The sequence below is a fragment of the Onychostoma macrolepis genome, chromosome 04 (assembly GCF_012432095.1).
Source record: "Onychostoma macrolepis isolate SWU-2019 chromosome 04, ASM1243209v1, whole genome shotgun sequence".
Classification (NCBI taxonomy): domain Eukaryota; kingdom Metazoa; phylum Chordata; class Actinopteri; order Cypriniformes; family Cyprinidae; genus Onychostoma; species Onychostoma macrolepis.
Window position 1 is genome coordinate 16949388 of NC_081158.1, and position 13755 is coordinate 16963142.

Below are 13755 nucleotides of genomic sequence, written 5' to 3' on the forward strand. Positions count from 1 at the left end.
GTTTTCAAACTAAAATGGGGTCGGCGGCGTTTTCAAAAGTCTCCGTTTTCAAGGGTCAGAGTAGTGTAATCGACAGGCGTAACTGTAGCAAAAGTTATGCGTGTTTAAATGAAAACGCACTAGTCTAAACATAGCCTTAAGCCCCTTTCACACCATACAATAACCATAAAGATAACTATAAAGATATTAGTGCCCACACCAGCGATCAATGTTTGTATCGTTCATCAGCTGGAAAAAAATCGTTCTGAAAGTGATTCCAACAATATCGTTTATCTGTGCCTTTATCGTTATAGTTGTGGTGTGGACTCTGCTATTCTCTAATATTGAGAATGATTTTTAGAACTATATCTTTATCGTTATCTTTGTAGTTATCGTGCTTGGTGTGAACGGGCCTTTAGACTTTGTTTTACTTGGTCATTTAGCTCTATTCCTATAGGCAACACACAGTTTTCATACTCCAATCAAATTCTGAAGGATAAAATAATTCCCACCATATTTCTGTAAATATATATATAATATCATTAATAATATTATCAGAGGTGGAAAGTAACGAATTACATTTACTCGCGTTACTGTAATTGAGTAGCTTTTTTGTGTACTTCTACTTTTAAAAGTAATTTTTAAAATCTGTAATTTTACTTTTACTTAAGTATATTTTGTTTGAAGTATTGTACTTCGCTACATTTTAAAACACATTAATTACTAAGTAAAAAATTAAAAATAAATAAAAAATCACTCCCTGGAAACTACTGCAGTAAATAAAGGGCAGGAGAACAAACTGGCGCTAAAATCAGAAGAAAGACGCAGATGGACAAGACAGGCGTTAATGGTGCAGACCCAGCTGAAAACCAAACCCCGTCGTATTCTGCTGAAGTTGAACTCGAAGGAAATGAAGTGAAACCCTGGCCATGTTTATGCTCTATTATGCAGTGTAAGCTGTTTGCCTAGTGAGACCAAACTAGTAGCTTATAAATATCGACATCAACCCTTCGCAAGCATGTAGAGGTAAGTATAAATACTTGCATCATTGCATTGGTGGTTAAAATTAAGCTTTGGCAGTTTAGCAAAAGGTTTTGCATAAATTAGCCAAAAAGACAGTGGTGCAAGGGTATGCGATATATCGTCTGCGATAATATCGTAATTGTTGTTCTAACGATGTGCGATTTGACATTATCAGTATTTAGCCAAAAACCAAACCAAACACTCCTACAGAGTGCCGTGAAGTCTAGTAGACTAGTGTGCGTGCACATTTAGAGTGCGTTCTTTCACTGCGTGATTCAGGCTGTTAAAATGCATTTAAAAAGATCACTGAATTGAAGATATAGGGGCAGAAAATTTACATTTATATCATTTCTTATAGTAAATCAATATCACATGAAGAGTGCCGTTTTTCTCCAAAAATCAGCATGATTACATATAGATTTTTTTTTCTTTTTACAACAGTTCAATAAACAAGAAGTTAATTAAGAGACTTGCGTTTTAGACACCATATTGCCTGTTTTTGCTCTATTTCATTAACAAAAATAACCCCAAACACAGCCACAGCACTATTTTGCGTCTCTGAGCAACATGAGTTCCTGAATGAATCAACTGTTTAAATGATTCGGTTCAGTCTCAATGACTCACTTATTAACAGTTACCTTTTTTTTAATATAATTTCAAATGAGTATTCAAAATTTTATGTCCTATATATCAAAACATTAAACAGTGTGTAAATACATCTAAATGCCACTTCAGATGAAGCTTCTGTATTTCCTTTGCATTGCAAAGATGAATTTTGTTGATATTGATTTAATTTGCCTGGTAACAGCCCAAATGTCTTATTATTCTAAATAACTGATTCCTTTAATTAAAAACAACTAGTTTGAGATTTATAGGCCTATCCCAGGGGTGTCAAACTCACTTCCTGGAGGGCCGCAGCCCTGCCGAGTTTAGTTCCAACCCTGCTCCAACACACATACCATGTAGTTTTCAAATAAGCCTAAATGATTAGATTAGCTGGATCAGATGTATTTAATTAGGGTTATATCTATACTGTGTAGGGCTGTGGCCCTCCAGGAACTGAGTTTGACACCCACTGTTAACAAGTAATTTTTACTCTGAGTTAATTTTAAATGAGCTACTTTTTACTTTTACTTGAGTAGATTTTTAGACTGGTACTTTTACTTGTACTTAAGTAAAATTGCATTAATGTAATGGTACTTTTACTTGAGTAAAATATTTTCATACTCTTTCCACCTCTGTATATTATTTATTTTTTATTTTTTGGTTATTTCAGAAATACACATATGTCACAATACAAAGGTCAAATAGGTTGCAGAAAGCTATTCACGTTGACTTTATTACACATATCTTGCTAATGAAAAAATATTGTAGGAGTACAATAAAAATGGATATGATAGACTTTTGCATCTTGACACATCTGAGCACAGTTTAATACATTGTTGCAACTCCTGAGGAGCAAAAGACTTCAGCAAAGTCTCCATTTGCTCTTCTTTTAACTCATTGCTGTCTAGGATAAACAACTGAGATAGATCTCACTACTGTTTCTTTCCTAAGGGTTTGTCTGAGTGTTAAATCCTTGTGCGTCCGGGTGCAATTTGAGTCAGATTAGCCTCGTTTGCTCTTTTCGTGGTGTAAAATGACCGACAGTCCTAAACAAAGACTTCAGTGTTGAGACAAGGGGCCATTACTCAGAATCCCACTAGGTTTTGCTGTTTCCCAGACCTGCGAACAAACAATTTTCAAATATATTTTTTGAAATGTACAAAAATATCCGATCTACAAAAAAAGATACTGGAATTCGAATGAATGACATACAATGTTTGATGACTAAACCCTATTAGCCTAAATATCACTAATCCCGCTTTGAACTTGCTAATCGACTTTTCCTCTGTTCTTTCTCTGTGAAAACCGCTCTGGTAAGGCGGTAACCTCATCAGCGAAGGGTTTGTTGGGGGTAGTTCCAGATCTCTGGGGGTTCTGGCTACATGCCACACATTACTGGCAGAACAGAACACAAGCGGGGCTCCAAACATGCACCTAAGGCACAGATGGGAGCGCTGCTTGGGCAGGTACCACCATACTGTTTTAATGAAGACTGGAGGTTTTGTACAGTACATATTCCTGTCAACTGTTTAACAAAAATATTAGCTACCAGTGTTTTACTAACTCAGTATCTCAATCATATTTGATCTCAGCGTCTGGCTGCATACCACGAGTCCCCCGGTTTCTTACAAAGGCAGGTGTCTACTTGTGTAAGGTTTCCACCTCAGGCTTTTCTGCACATTAAAACACTGCATATGTATGTTTTGCTATGAATGAATCTGGATCAGGGGTGTTTTAAGTTAGATTTTTTTATTGCTGTTCACCCAAACCTCTCCCCTATGTGAAATGGCAGTGAGGCAGACTAATGCAGGCGATTTTATCCAGCACAGCAGATGTGGGATTTGGTTTCATGGCAGAGAAGGTGGTACATTAACCCGGATTTAGGAGAATTGAGGGTTTCTCACAGGTCAAAATTGGTGCCAAACTGATATGGATAACAATATATCCAGATCTCTACAATTCTTTTTGGTGGAGGATACTGTATTGTAATAGTCACTGAATCACAAATATTATTACATCATAATAAATTTCCTATTTCTGAACTTTAGTCCAACTTAATCAGGTGCAAAACTCATTCATATTAGGGTCCAGATTTACTAACAGCTTGCGCCAGTGCACAGTCTTTTGGCGTTAAAATAGTACTGGCAGGATGCGCAGTCAAGTCACCTTTATTTATATAGCGCTTTTAAACAATAAACACTCAATTTTCAGTTAAAGGCATTTCATTACTGAATTCAGTGATCTCATCATCCAGCTCAGTTCAGTTTAAATAGTATCTGTGCAATCAAGTCGACTAAGCAAGCCAGAGGCGACAGCGGCAAGGAACCAAAACTCCATCGGTGACAGAATGGAGGAAAAAGAAAAAGTGAGGAATTAGCGCTGAAAAGGTGTGGACATAGTTATTTTTGCACTTGACCTTATTGAATATGCATTTGTAGGAATTTCCCTTTCAGATGCAAAATTGGAGGAGAGTATTAAAAAGAATCACGCAACGTGATTTACTAACGTTTGCGCTCGTCAAATTATTGGTATTTGCGCCATTATTTAACGGCCAAAAATAAGCATGTCAAACTATTTTGTGCTTTTCCATATGTATTAATTTATTTGGAATGCCAGAAGAACACATTATGCGAATCCGAACATATCCTTATGCTAATTTGTGCTGCACTTGGTAGATTGTGTTCGTCATTATGGAAATGAGATGTTGTGTCTGTGTTCTTTAATTTGCGCATTGTCAGTAAATCACCTGCAGAAATGTTCACGCCCATCGGCGCTGTTTTGTAATTTGCCCTGTTTATTAAAACTGGCCCTAAGTCTTATTTTAGTATTATAGTATTAGCTTTTATTTTTATATTTTCATTTTTAATTTTAGCTTGTTTTAATAATAGTTCTTTTGTAATAATAATAGTGCTTTTAATAACCTGCTTTTGTCTTTTTTTATTAATATTTCTTTTTAGTTTTAATTTAATTTCTATTTCACTTTTAGTTTTTAGTCATTTCATTATTTCAATTTTTAAAGTTTTTTAAGTTTAATATTTTTATTTTATTTTACTTCAGCTTCATTACCATTACCAAAAATATTAAATAATATAATTAATTGAAATATTATGCATTTTCTGTCTATACTGTCTTCTTCTATGTATAGGTCACAACTGACCACTGAAAACTACTGTTGTGGGTGTGTTTGCATTTTAATCTGATTTGCATGATACCTTTTGTTAAATGAATGCTAAAACAATGCTTAGTGCCTTCAGTCGTAATAAATTGTGCACTCATTTGTTAAAGCAGGGTGCTGCCCTCTGCCCCCAAAGCACCTCTACCCCCTACAACTAATTCTTCTGTGAAATCAGCTTGACCTTTTAAAACTTTCCTTACGCTAGGCTATGACTGACCAAAACATTTGATTTATATGTATATAAATATGAAGTAATTTAGGAAGTGATTCTGTTATGTACCGTATGTCAAAGAGAGTATGGGGTTTCTTCGTTTTTAAATAAACAATCTTAGAGGAATAGTTCACCCAGAAATAAAAACTCATCATTCACGCATCTGAAAAGTCAATATTTACTCATTGTGAATCGAGTCAGTTCTCAAGTTAAACTGACTGACTCAATCATCTGGTTTTTCACAGATAATCTTCTGATAACTGCTTAATCTTCTGATAAGTTGTATCATATTGTATCACATTATGGTGCTTTTGCTAAAGTTTTGGACTTCATTGTAACTGCTTGGAAACGGAACAACACAAGGGTGAGTAAATGATAACCAAATTTTTATTTCTGAGTGTAGCGTCCCTTTAAAAGAGGCCTCCAGCAAAGGTTTTCTCTCTGGAGTGTTGAAAACTCCCGTCACCTCTACACACGGGTCTCTAGGGACGGAGGGTTTGCTGGAGCCATGGCAACACACTTGATCCCAACAGCTCCTGACAGAGGATGAGGTCAGAGAGAGAGGCTCGCTCAAACCTTCATTTCACCCGAACAGACCAGGGGGGAAGTATGAAAAAAAGAATTGCTTTACAAAGATTCATATCACGGAAAACAGGATTTTCATGTTCTTTCGAAATCAACGAGATGTTCTAGATTTACATATTCTAATACACACACACACACAAAAAAAAAAAACAAAGCATCCTCTCGAGTCCACCAATACTATACTGAAACTAAATTACAATTTTATATATATATATATATATATATATATATATATATATATATACATATTTTATATTTGTTATTTTTGATATTAGTAATGACGCTGAAAATTTAGCTTTGATCACAGGAATAAATTACATTTTAAAATATATTCAAATAGAAAGTAGTTATTTTAAATAGTACAAATATTTCACAATATTACTGCTTTTGCTGTAATATGGATAAAAAATAATGCAGGCTTGGTGAGCAGAAAATAATTATTTTAAAAAACATTAAAAATTGTACTGTCCAAAAACTTTTGACCAGTAGTGTATTATTCTAATAAATGACAGACAGACAGACAGACAGACAGATAGACAGATAGATAGATAGATAGATAGATAGATAGATAGATAGATAGATAGATAGATAGATAGATAGATAGATAGATAGATAGATAGATAGATAGATAGATAGATCTTAAAAAAAGCAGGGGAAAAAAAAGAACATTTCTCCTTAATCACAAATGAAGTTGTGTTCAATTTCCTAATCCATCAGCAATATTAATAAAGCCAAACGGGCCTGGCACAACTCTATGAGAAACTTGCTCTAGAGATGTTTGGCACTGTTTGGGCACATTGTACATCTGATATCTCACTTACAGAGATCAAAATTGCAGTCTTAAGGGTACATCAGTGTTTCTGCTCTGAGCAAGATTCTTAAGTTTCACATTCTCAAATGATCTGTTCTGGACATGTACTGTTCAGCCCATCCAGTGTACTACAAGCACAAGAGTAAGAATCAATCACCAATATGCGAACGTGCCCTGAGTCTACCTTCACAACCATGTTTCTCAGTGTTTCGACTGCTAACACAAGTCAGTACAGGAGAACACGACTGTAAACGGCCCTAAATGGCTTGTGTTTTCCCCAGAGGGGCAAATTGAGCTTGGGTTTGACAGTAACGGTTGTGTGGAAGCCCTGGAGTTCAGGTAAAACCGCTCAGCTTTCAGATAAATCCGCCGCTGCTGCCACTGGCCTGTCAGTTAAATGGGAAGACAACTGTGTTATGAGGGATTAGTGCAGAATGTCAATCAACAGATTGGGTTACACACAAAACTACAAAACACCATGAAAAAACTGATGACAGAGTCATCTTACACTTTTGCATTACTTGTGAAATATATTCAGGTATGACAGCTTTCTCAGAGCTGTGAATGTGGGTATGTTAAACTGTTCTTTTTTGCCTTTTTCTAATTTTAAGCCCATTCTTTGTGTCACAACTTTTTTAAACTTTAAGATTTTAAGAGTATCTCTTCTTTAAATAATTAATATTAAATTAGTAATTAAAGTATTACACTATTTCATATATTTAAATCCTCTCATGTGTTCATTTAAGTGAGAAACTGTGTGGAAAGCATGGCTTGATTATTATTATTATTTTAACTGAATTTTACTGTATTTACAAAATATTTTTAATTTCTGCTTTTCTTCTGAAAAACATTCCTATATATAAAATATATACATATAAACACAGACACACACACACACGTTGGTTTTTGTGATTTATGGGACTTTCAACAAGCGTAATGGTTTTTATACTGTACAAACCGTATTTTCTATTGCCCTACACCTAAACCTACCCCTCACAGGAAATTGTGCATTTCTCATTCTGTATGATTTATAAGCTTTTTGAATTACGGGGACGCCAAAAGTGTCCTCATAAATCACCTTCACATTGTAATTCCTATGTCATACCCATGTCATTATACAAATTTGTGCCCTCATAAACCACATAAACATGCACACACACACACACACTCTAAAGGGTCATGAAGGACATTTTTACAATACAGGAAGTCTAGCTTAAGAGATGCTTTCATTTGTATTATTAAGGAAATTTGCTATTTATTTCCACAACACACATACACACACCCAAACTTTCTTTCTCTCCTCTGTGGAATTGCGTCTAGTGCAGGTGTCATGGCAGAATCCATCTGTGTATAAATGTTGTACGGGAGGGGGTGTCTTTGTCACACTGATCTCCTTCACTATCAAACAGCATTACCTCACCTGCCCTCTGGCTGTGTAAACCTAGAGCTGTGAATAATTCAAGGGAACTGGCCCTAGTTCACACACACACACACACACACAAGCCCTCAGGACATACACATAGCACGGTGTTGTCGGCTGGCCTACGGGACATGGGGACCACTTTTAAACTCATGTGTCTCAATAACACATCTCATTTATCAATGCTCAGCCGTGCTCCAGACGGTAAGAGATGGACGTGTGCTTTTGTCCCGCACTATGTGCGTAATCCACAAAACTCGCCTTTAAGAAGGAAAAGTGTGCAGGTACAAAGCCCTCTCTTATTTCAGGTGCTGTCCACTTCTCCTCACCAAACAGGTTACTGAAGACATTCATGTCACATTATAAAACTCTTTACAGTCTGGATAGACCAAACCCCAAAACTATGATGCATTCTGAATTATAAGAAGATCGTACAGATTTTGGCCAGTACAGATTATACAAACTGGTCACACTTTTTTAAAGGTGCAATTCTCGCTATTAACAAACCATGACTTTGCCTCAAAAAAAAAAAAATCTTTAAAAAATCTTAAATTAATAGTAAGGTAGTTGTTAAGTTTACATTTTGGGTAGGATTAGGGATGTAGAATATGGTCATGCACAATATGTGCTTTATAAATACTAATAAACAGCCAATATGTTAATAATAGGCATGCTAATAAACAACTTGTTAATAGTGAGAATTGGTCCCTATACTAAAGTGTTACCAACAAACTACTACACTATAATAGATAGCATTATTTTTAATTCATATCCCATCTTAATGTGCAGAATATTATAACTAAAAGCAAACAATTCTCATTGGAAATATGTGCCTCTAAATACATTTCTGCAAAACTGAAAAAACATACCTATACATACGAATCGCTGCATTTTCCAGTTGAAATAAATATTAGAGGCAGTAAAACTCTGACAACTTTTGTTCTTTTTCAGACAAAGGATGATTTGCAGGTCCACAGTTTCAATTAATAAAGCCAAATTTTCACACAATTAGCCTACTCGAGGAATATCATGTTATGAATTCAAAACAATGTTAACATGCTGCGAGCCTGCGACATTTGAAAACTGATACTTGTGAACGTTAGCGTCACATATCCAGCTTCATATGTATGGGTTTTTATTTTCAGTTGGTTTGTTCAGTAGCTCACGCAGTATGGAGTTTGACTGGTTCCACAAAACAGTTCAAACCTGCATATAAGGAAGTTCACGGTTGCATCAACAAATCCGTTTTTTATAGCAGTTTTGCATTTGTTAACACTATCAGGTAGGTTTAGGGTTTGGTTTGTTGTAGGGGATATTTCCAACACGATAGAACTTTAAGCTGCACTCCCCATATATTTCAATTATGAACCACCGCAATGCGCACCTGAAGCAACGTAATAAAAACACAGCAATTCGTGCCTATATCAACGTAAAAAATACGTGCCAGGGTCACACATTGATGTATATATAAATACTGGAGAAAAAGAACTCCCGAAACTTCGCCTATGAACTCTAATGGGTACAATCATTGATTTGTTCTCCAAAAGTGCCCAGACTTCACAGAATCTGACCTTCTCCTGTACACCACAGTATCATGAATGAGTAGGTCATAACGGTCTGTTCTAAAGTAAAACAGGCCAGATCGTACATTCTGCTTGAGTGCATTCCTCTGGCGAGAGCTTTCTGAAGTGAATGACAGCTGAATAGCGGGCGGAAGAAGATCTACAAACCGTAGAAATCGGCAGTCATTCTTGATAAAATCCCTTGACATGAATTTCATCGTCTTGACACTAACTCACCACTAATCTCCTCATACACTGGGCCAATTATCTCACTACTGACTGAAGGTAAAACAACAAAAAACAGCTTTACGTGAACGATTGATTTTGAACTTTAGATCATTTGTACTTATCCTGAGTGACTGGATGAATCGTATGTACTGTAAAGGTAAACGTCACATACTAATTCTTCTCTAATCCATAGCTCTGTGAGGAAGATATGATACAGGACCTTAGCTCATGAGAAATCAGTCTGAAACATTCAGGACATTAAGGAGTTTGTCACGTTCTACACACATTTTGAGATAAACAAAGAAGTCAATAATACCTGGGTAAAGCTCTAAGCATTACAATTAACCTAAATAGCAGTTGCTTGGTTGACGCATGAAGTAAGTGTTTAGAATTCTGCCATCTTTGCTCTTTGACACACTGATCCGGATACAATTTTTGAGCTTGTCACCTGGAGCTAGTCACCTGAACATCACATTTAGTTACAGTGCACACCTAAGATTTGGAAAAGCTGAGACCTTTTGGATTGGTTTGGTTTACACAAATTGTCAAATATCCACAAACTCAAATTCAAAGCTACAGACCACAAGAATTCAGTCAACTACAAGAACTCAGTCAACTGCGTCATGTCTTCTATAAGTACCCTCTTCATGCAGAGATTTTAAAAAGCTGCAGCTCTTTATAGCTGCACGGAGTGTCATGATGTCATTCTTCCTTCCTCTACAGGGTGTGAAGTGCTTACTCACTGTGTGTGTCTCATCCTCTCTCCTGACCCATTTCCCTCTTTAAAGCATCTGGGTGATCCCAACACCTTTTCCATGTGGTGGAGACACACTGGTTTTCCATATGGGAAAAGTTTCACAATATTCCTACATTCAATATTCCTACAGAAATTAACCTTGTTTTTGTAGTTACCTGAGCTGACCTATGGTGACAAAAATAGAATATATCTGCATACCACATCAGTCTCGTTTGGGTTGGAGTGGCTGCCCTCAATATGAGCAAGCCTCCATTTCAACACTCCATCCAACTTCCTGTATTTCTCGCACACTGAAAAAAATTTGTGTTCATAGAATACAGGATAGAGTGAAATACAAGAAACACATTTTCCTCGTGTTGACACACAACTGGAAGTTGATTAACCTTATTACAATATTACAAATGCAATTAAGGATTTATCAAATACCTCAAGATATGCCAACTTTAATGCCTACTCTCACTGATCCCAATTTGTTCTGCAACAAATTGTTAAAACAAAATGAATTAATACCTCTTTAAATTTATTGCAGTGTGTAACACAGCTCTAAGTGAATGAAAACATCCAGCAAAGTTTTAAATCTGAAAGTGCACTGTGTATAAAGTTATTGTCTCTCAAAAGAAAAAGTAGACTCTGAATCATTGAAACGTTTTTAAAACGGATCCCAAGCCGTTTCGTGTTGACATCAACATGAAACATTAGCATATTGCCTTCCCACTTGTCGCACGCACAGACAAATCAAGAAAACTTGATTTTTGCGTTGGTCTGAATGAAAATTTATTCTTTGCCACTAGGTGCTGCTTTTGGAGTGTAAAAAAATAGCTGTTTCCCCGGTAACGACTGTACACAAAGCAGCACTGAGCTCACAAACACTGCTTTAAATGAAATCGACCAATCGGACCAATCACCTCAGATTAGCGTCACGCAAAGGTGGGGTTTGTAAAAATTAATCGTTGAACAAATCGTTTTGGAGTCGTTGATCAAATAAGGTAAAGATAAATGCATATTATAAGAAAATGAAAGTGTTTTTTGACCTCACATGCATGTTAACCTGTTGTAGGGGACTCCCAAAACCAAAATATGAACCTTTCACAACCCATAATAGGGGCACTTTAATGGAAGCACCAACAAACTCTCAAAGTGGAAACTGAGCTCGATCGTAAATTTCCTTGTGATTCCCATCCCTACTAATGAATCTCTTTGGACACAGATACAAGCTGTTGGAGTCAGAGAAGAAGATGTGGGTCTGTATTCACAAAGCTTCTCAAACTACAGGAGCAGATTTAGGATTTGATTGCCTCCTGCCAATGCTGCCCTTTGTCTCTATATAACCGAGCAAAGAACTGATCCGAAAGCAGCCCGGGAGACTCCGAGATGCTTTGTAAATGCGGACCCTGAGACCGGAAGGATAGCAAGAACCGCCACCGCAGAGCTACGCTAGGTCACTGGATACGGTACCTCCTTATGAGTGAGCTCCAGCCAGGCGGTATAGAGATGGACGCGCAGCACCCCACTGGAGTCCAGCAGGTGCAGGCTGTCCTGCGTAGACCACGGGAGAAAAAGCGGCGATTAGAATGTATGATGAAGCCCTTCAACCCCACAGATGTTGAGAGCCCTTTTAAAGTAGCAGCAGACGCTAGTAAAATCAGCCCCAAAGCACTATAACATTTAACAGAAATGTCTGTGTGCTGCAAAACCAGCTTACTAACACAACCACGGACTAATGTTAAGTTCCACTTACTTCCCCTTATACTTTTGTGTCGATGTTTAGTCATCAAAAGCTATGTTTACATGCAAGCAAACAATCCATTAATAAACAGATTGATAGCTTAATCAGACTGATAAGCCTTCATGTAAATCTCTGACTGAGCTTTAGATCTGATCAAAATGTAACTTTTCTCTGATTGAAACTTAACTTTCTTATTTGAATTAAAAAATACCTTGAGCACATGCTAAATGTTGTGATGTGTATGTTTATACAAGACTTACGAAGGTGCGCATTTTAATTTAATTTGCTAAAAATATTTTTTTAGTTGTGTTATCAAGGCAGAAATGCCACTTATGTTTGAACAAGTTCTAGTGGCAGCTATGCTACATATATGCTAATTACAACCCGAATTCCAGAAGTGTTGAGACGTTTTTTAAATTTTAATAAAATGAAAACTTGAAGAATTTCACATGAGCCAATATTTTATTCACAATAGAACATAGAGAATATAACAAATGTTTAAACTGATAAATTTTACAATTTCATGCACAAAATGAGCTAATTTCAAATTTGATGCCTGCTACAGGTCTCAAAATAGTTGGGATGGGGGCATGTTTACCATGGTGTAGCATCTCCTCTTCTTTTCAAAACAGTTTGAAGACGTCTGGGCATCGAAGTTATTAGTTTCTGTAGTTTTGGTGTTGGAATTTGGTCCCATTCTTGCCTGATATAGGTTTCCAGCTGCTGAAGAGTTTGTGGTCATCTTTGACATATTTTTCGTTTAATGATGCACCAAATGTTCTCTATAGGTGAAAGATCTGAACTGAAGGCAGGCCAATTCAGCACCCGGACTCTTCTACTACGAAGCCATGCTGTTGTAATAGCTGCAGTATGTGGTTTTGCATTGTCCTGCTGAAATACACAAGGCCTTCCCTGAAATAAACGTCATCTGGAGGGGAGCATATGTTGCTCTGGATAACACACTGGAAGGTCTCCCTCCTCTTTAGCCTGGAGGACACAACGGCGGATTGTGTTTACCGACAGTGGTTTCTGGAAGTATTCCTGGGCCTATTTAGTAATGTCAATGATAGAATCATGCCGATGAGTGATGCAGTGTCATCTGAGGGCCCGAAGACCACAAGTATCCAACAAAGGTCTTTGGCCTTGTCCCTTACGCAAAGAGATTTCTCCAGTTTCTCTGAATCTTTTGATGATGTTATGCACTGCAGATGATGAGATTTGTAAAGCCTTTGCAATTTGACGTTGAGTAACATTGTTTTTAAAGTATTCCACAATGTTTTTACGCACTCTTTCACAGATTGGAGAGCCTCTGCCTATCTTTAAGACATCCCTTTTATAGCTAATAATGTTACAGACCTGATGTCAGTTAACTTAATTAGTTGCTAGATGTTCTCCCAGCTGAATCTTTTTAAAATGTCTTGATTTTTCAGCCCTTTGTTGCCCTGTGCCAACTTTTTTTAGACCTGTAGCAGGCATCAAATTTGAAATGGGCTCATTTAGTGGATGAAAGTGTAAAATTTCTCCGTTTAAACATTTGTTATGCTCTCTATGTTCTATTGTGAATAAAATATTGGCTCATGTGATTTGAAAGTCTTTTAGTTGTCATTTTATTCAAACTTAAAAAAAAAAAACGTTCCAACATTTCCGGAATTTAGGTTGTATGTTATCGATA

General features: G+C 36.7%; 1 protein-coding gene across 5 annotated transcripts in view; it reads right to left on the bottom strand.

The window, feature by feature from the left end:
* The window catches only part of celsr1a (cadherin EGF LAG seven-pass G-type receptor 1a), a 97374-nt gene that overhangs the window by 34171 nt on the left and 49448 nt on the right, over positions 1–13755 (bottom strand). For 3 of the 5 annotated variants that reach the window (XM_058773763.1, XM_058773761.1, XM_058773762.1), the window contains exon 6: positions 11813–11893. The exons of the other annotated variants lie outside the window; for them this stretch is intronic. In XM_058773763.1, the coding sequence (XP_058629746.1) occupies positions 11813–11893 (81 nt within the window). The remainder of the gene's footprint in view (positions 1–11812; positions 11894–13755) is intronic. 5 annotated transcript variants of the gene reach the window in all.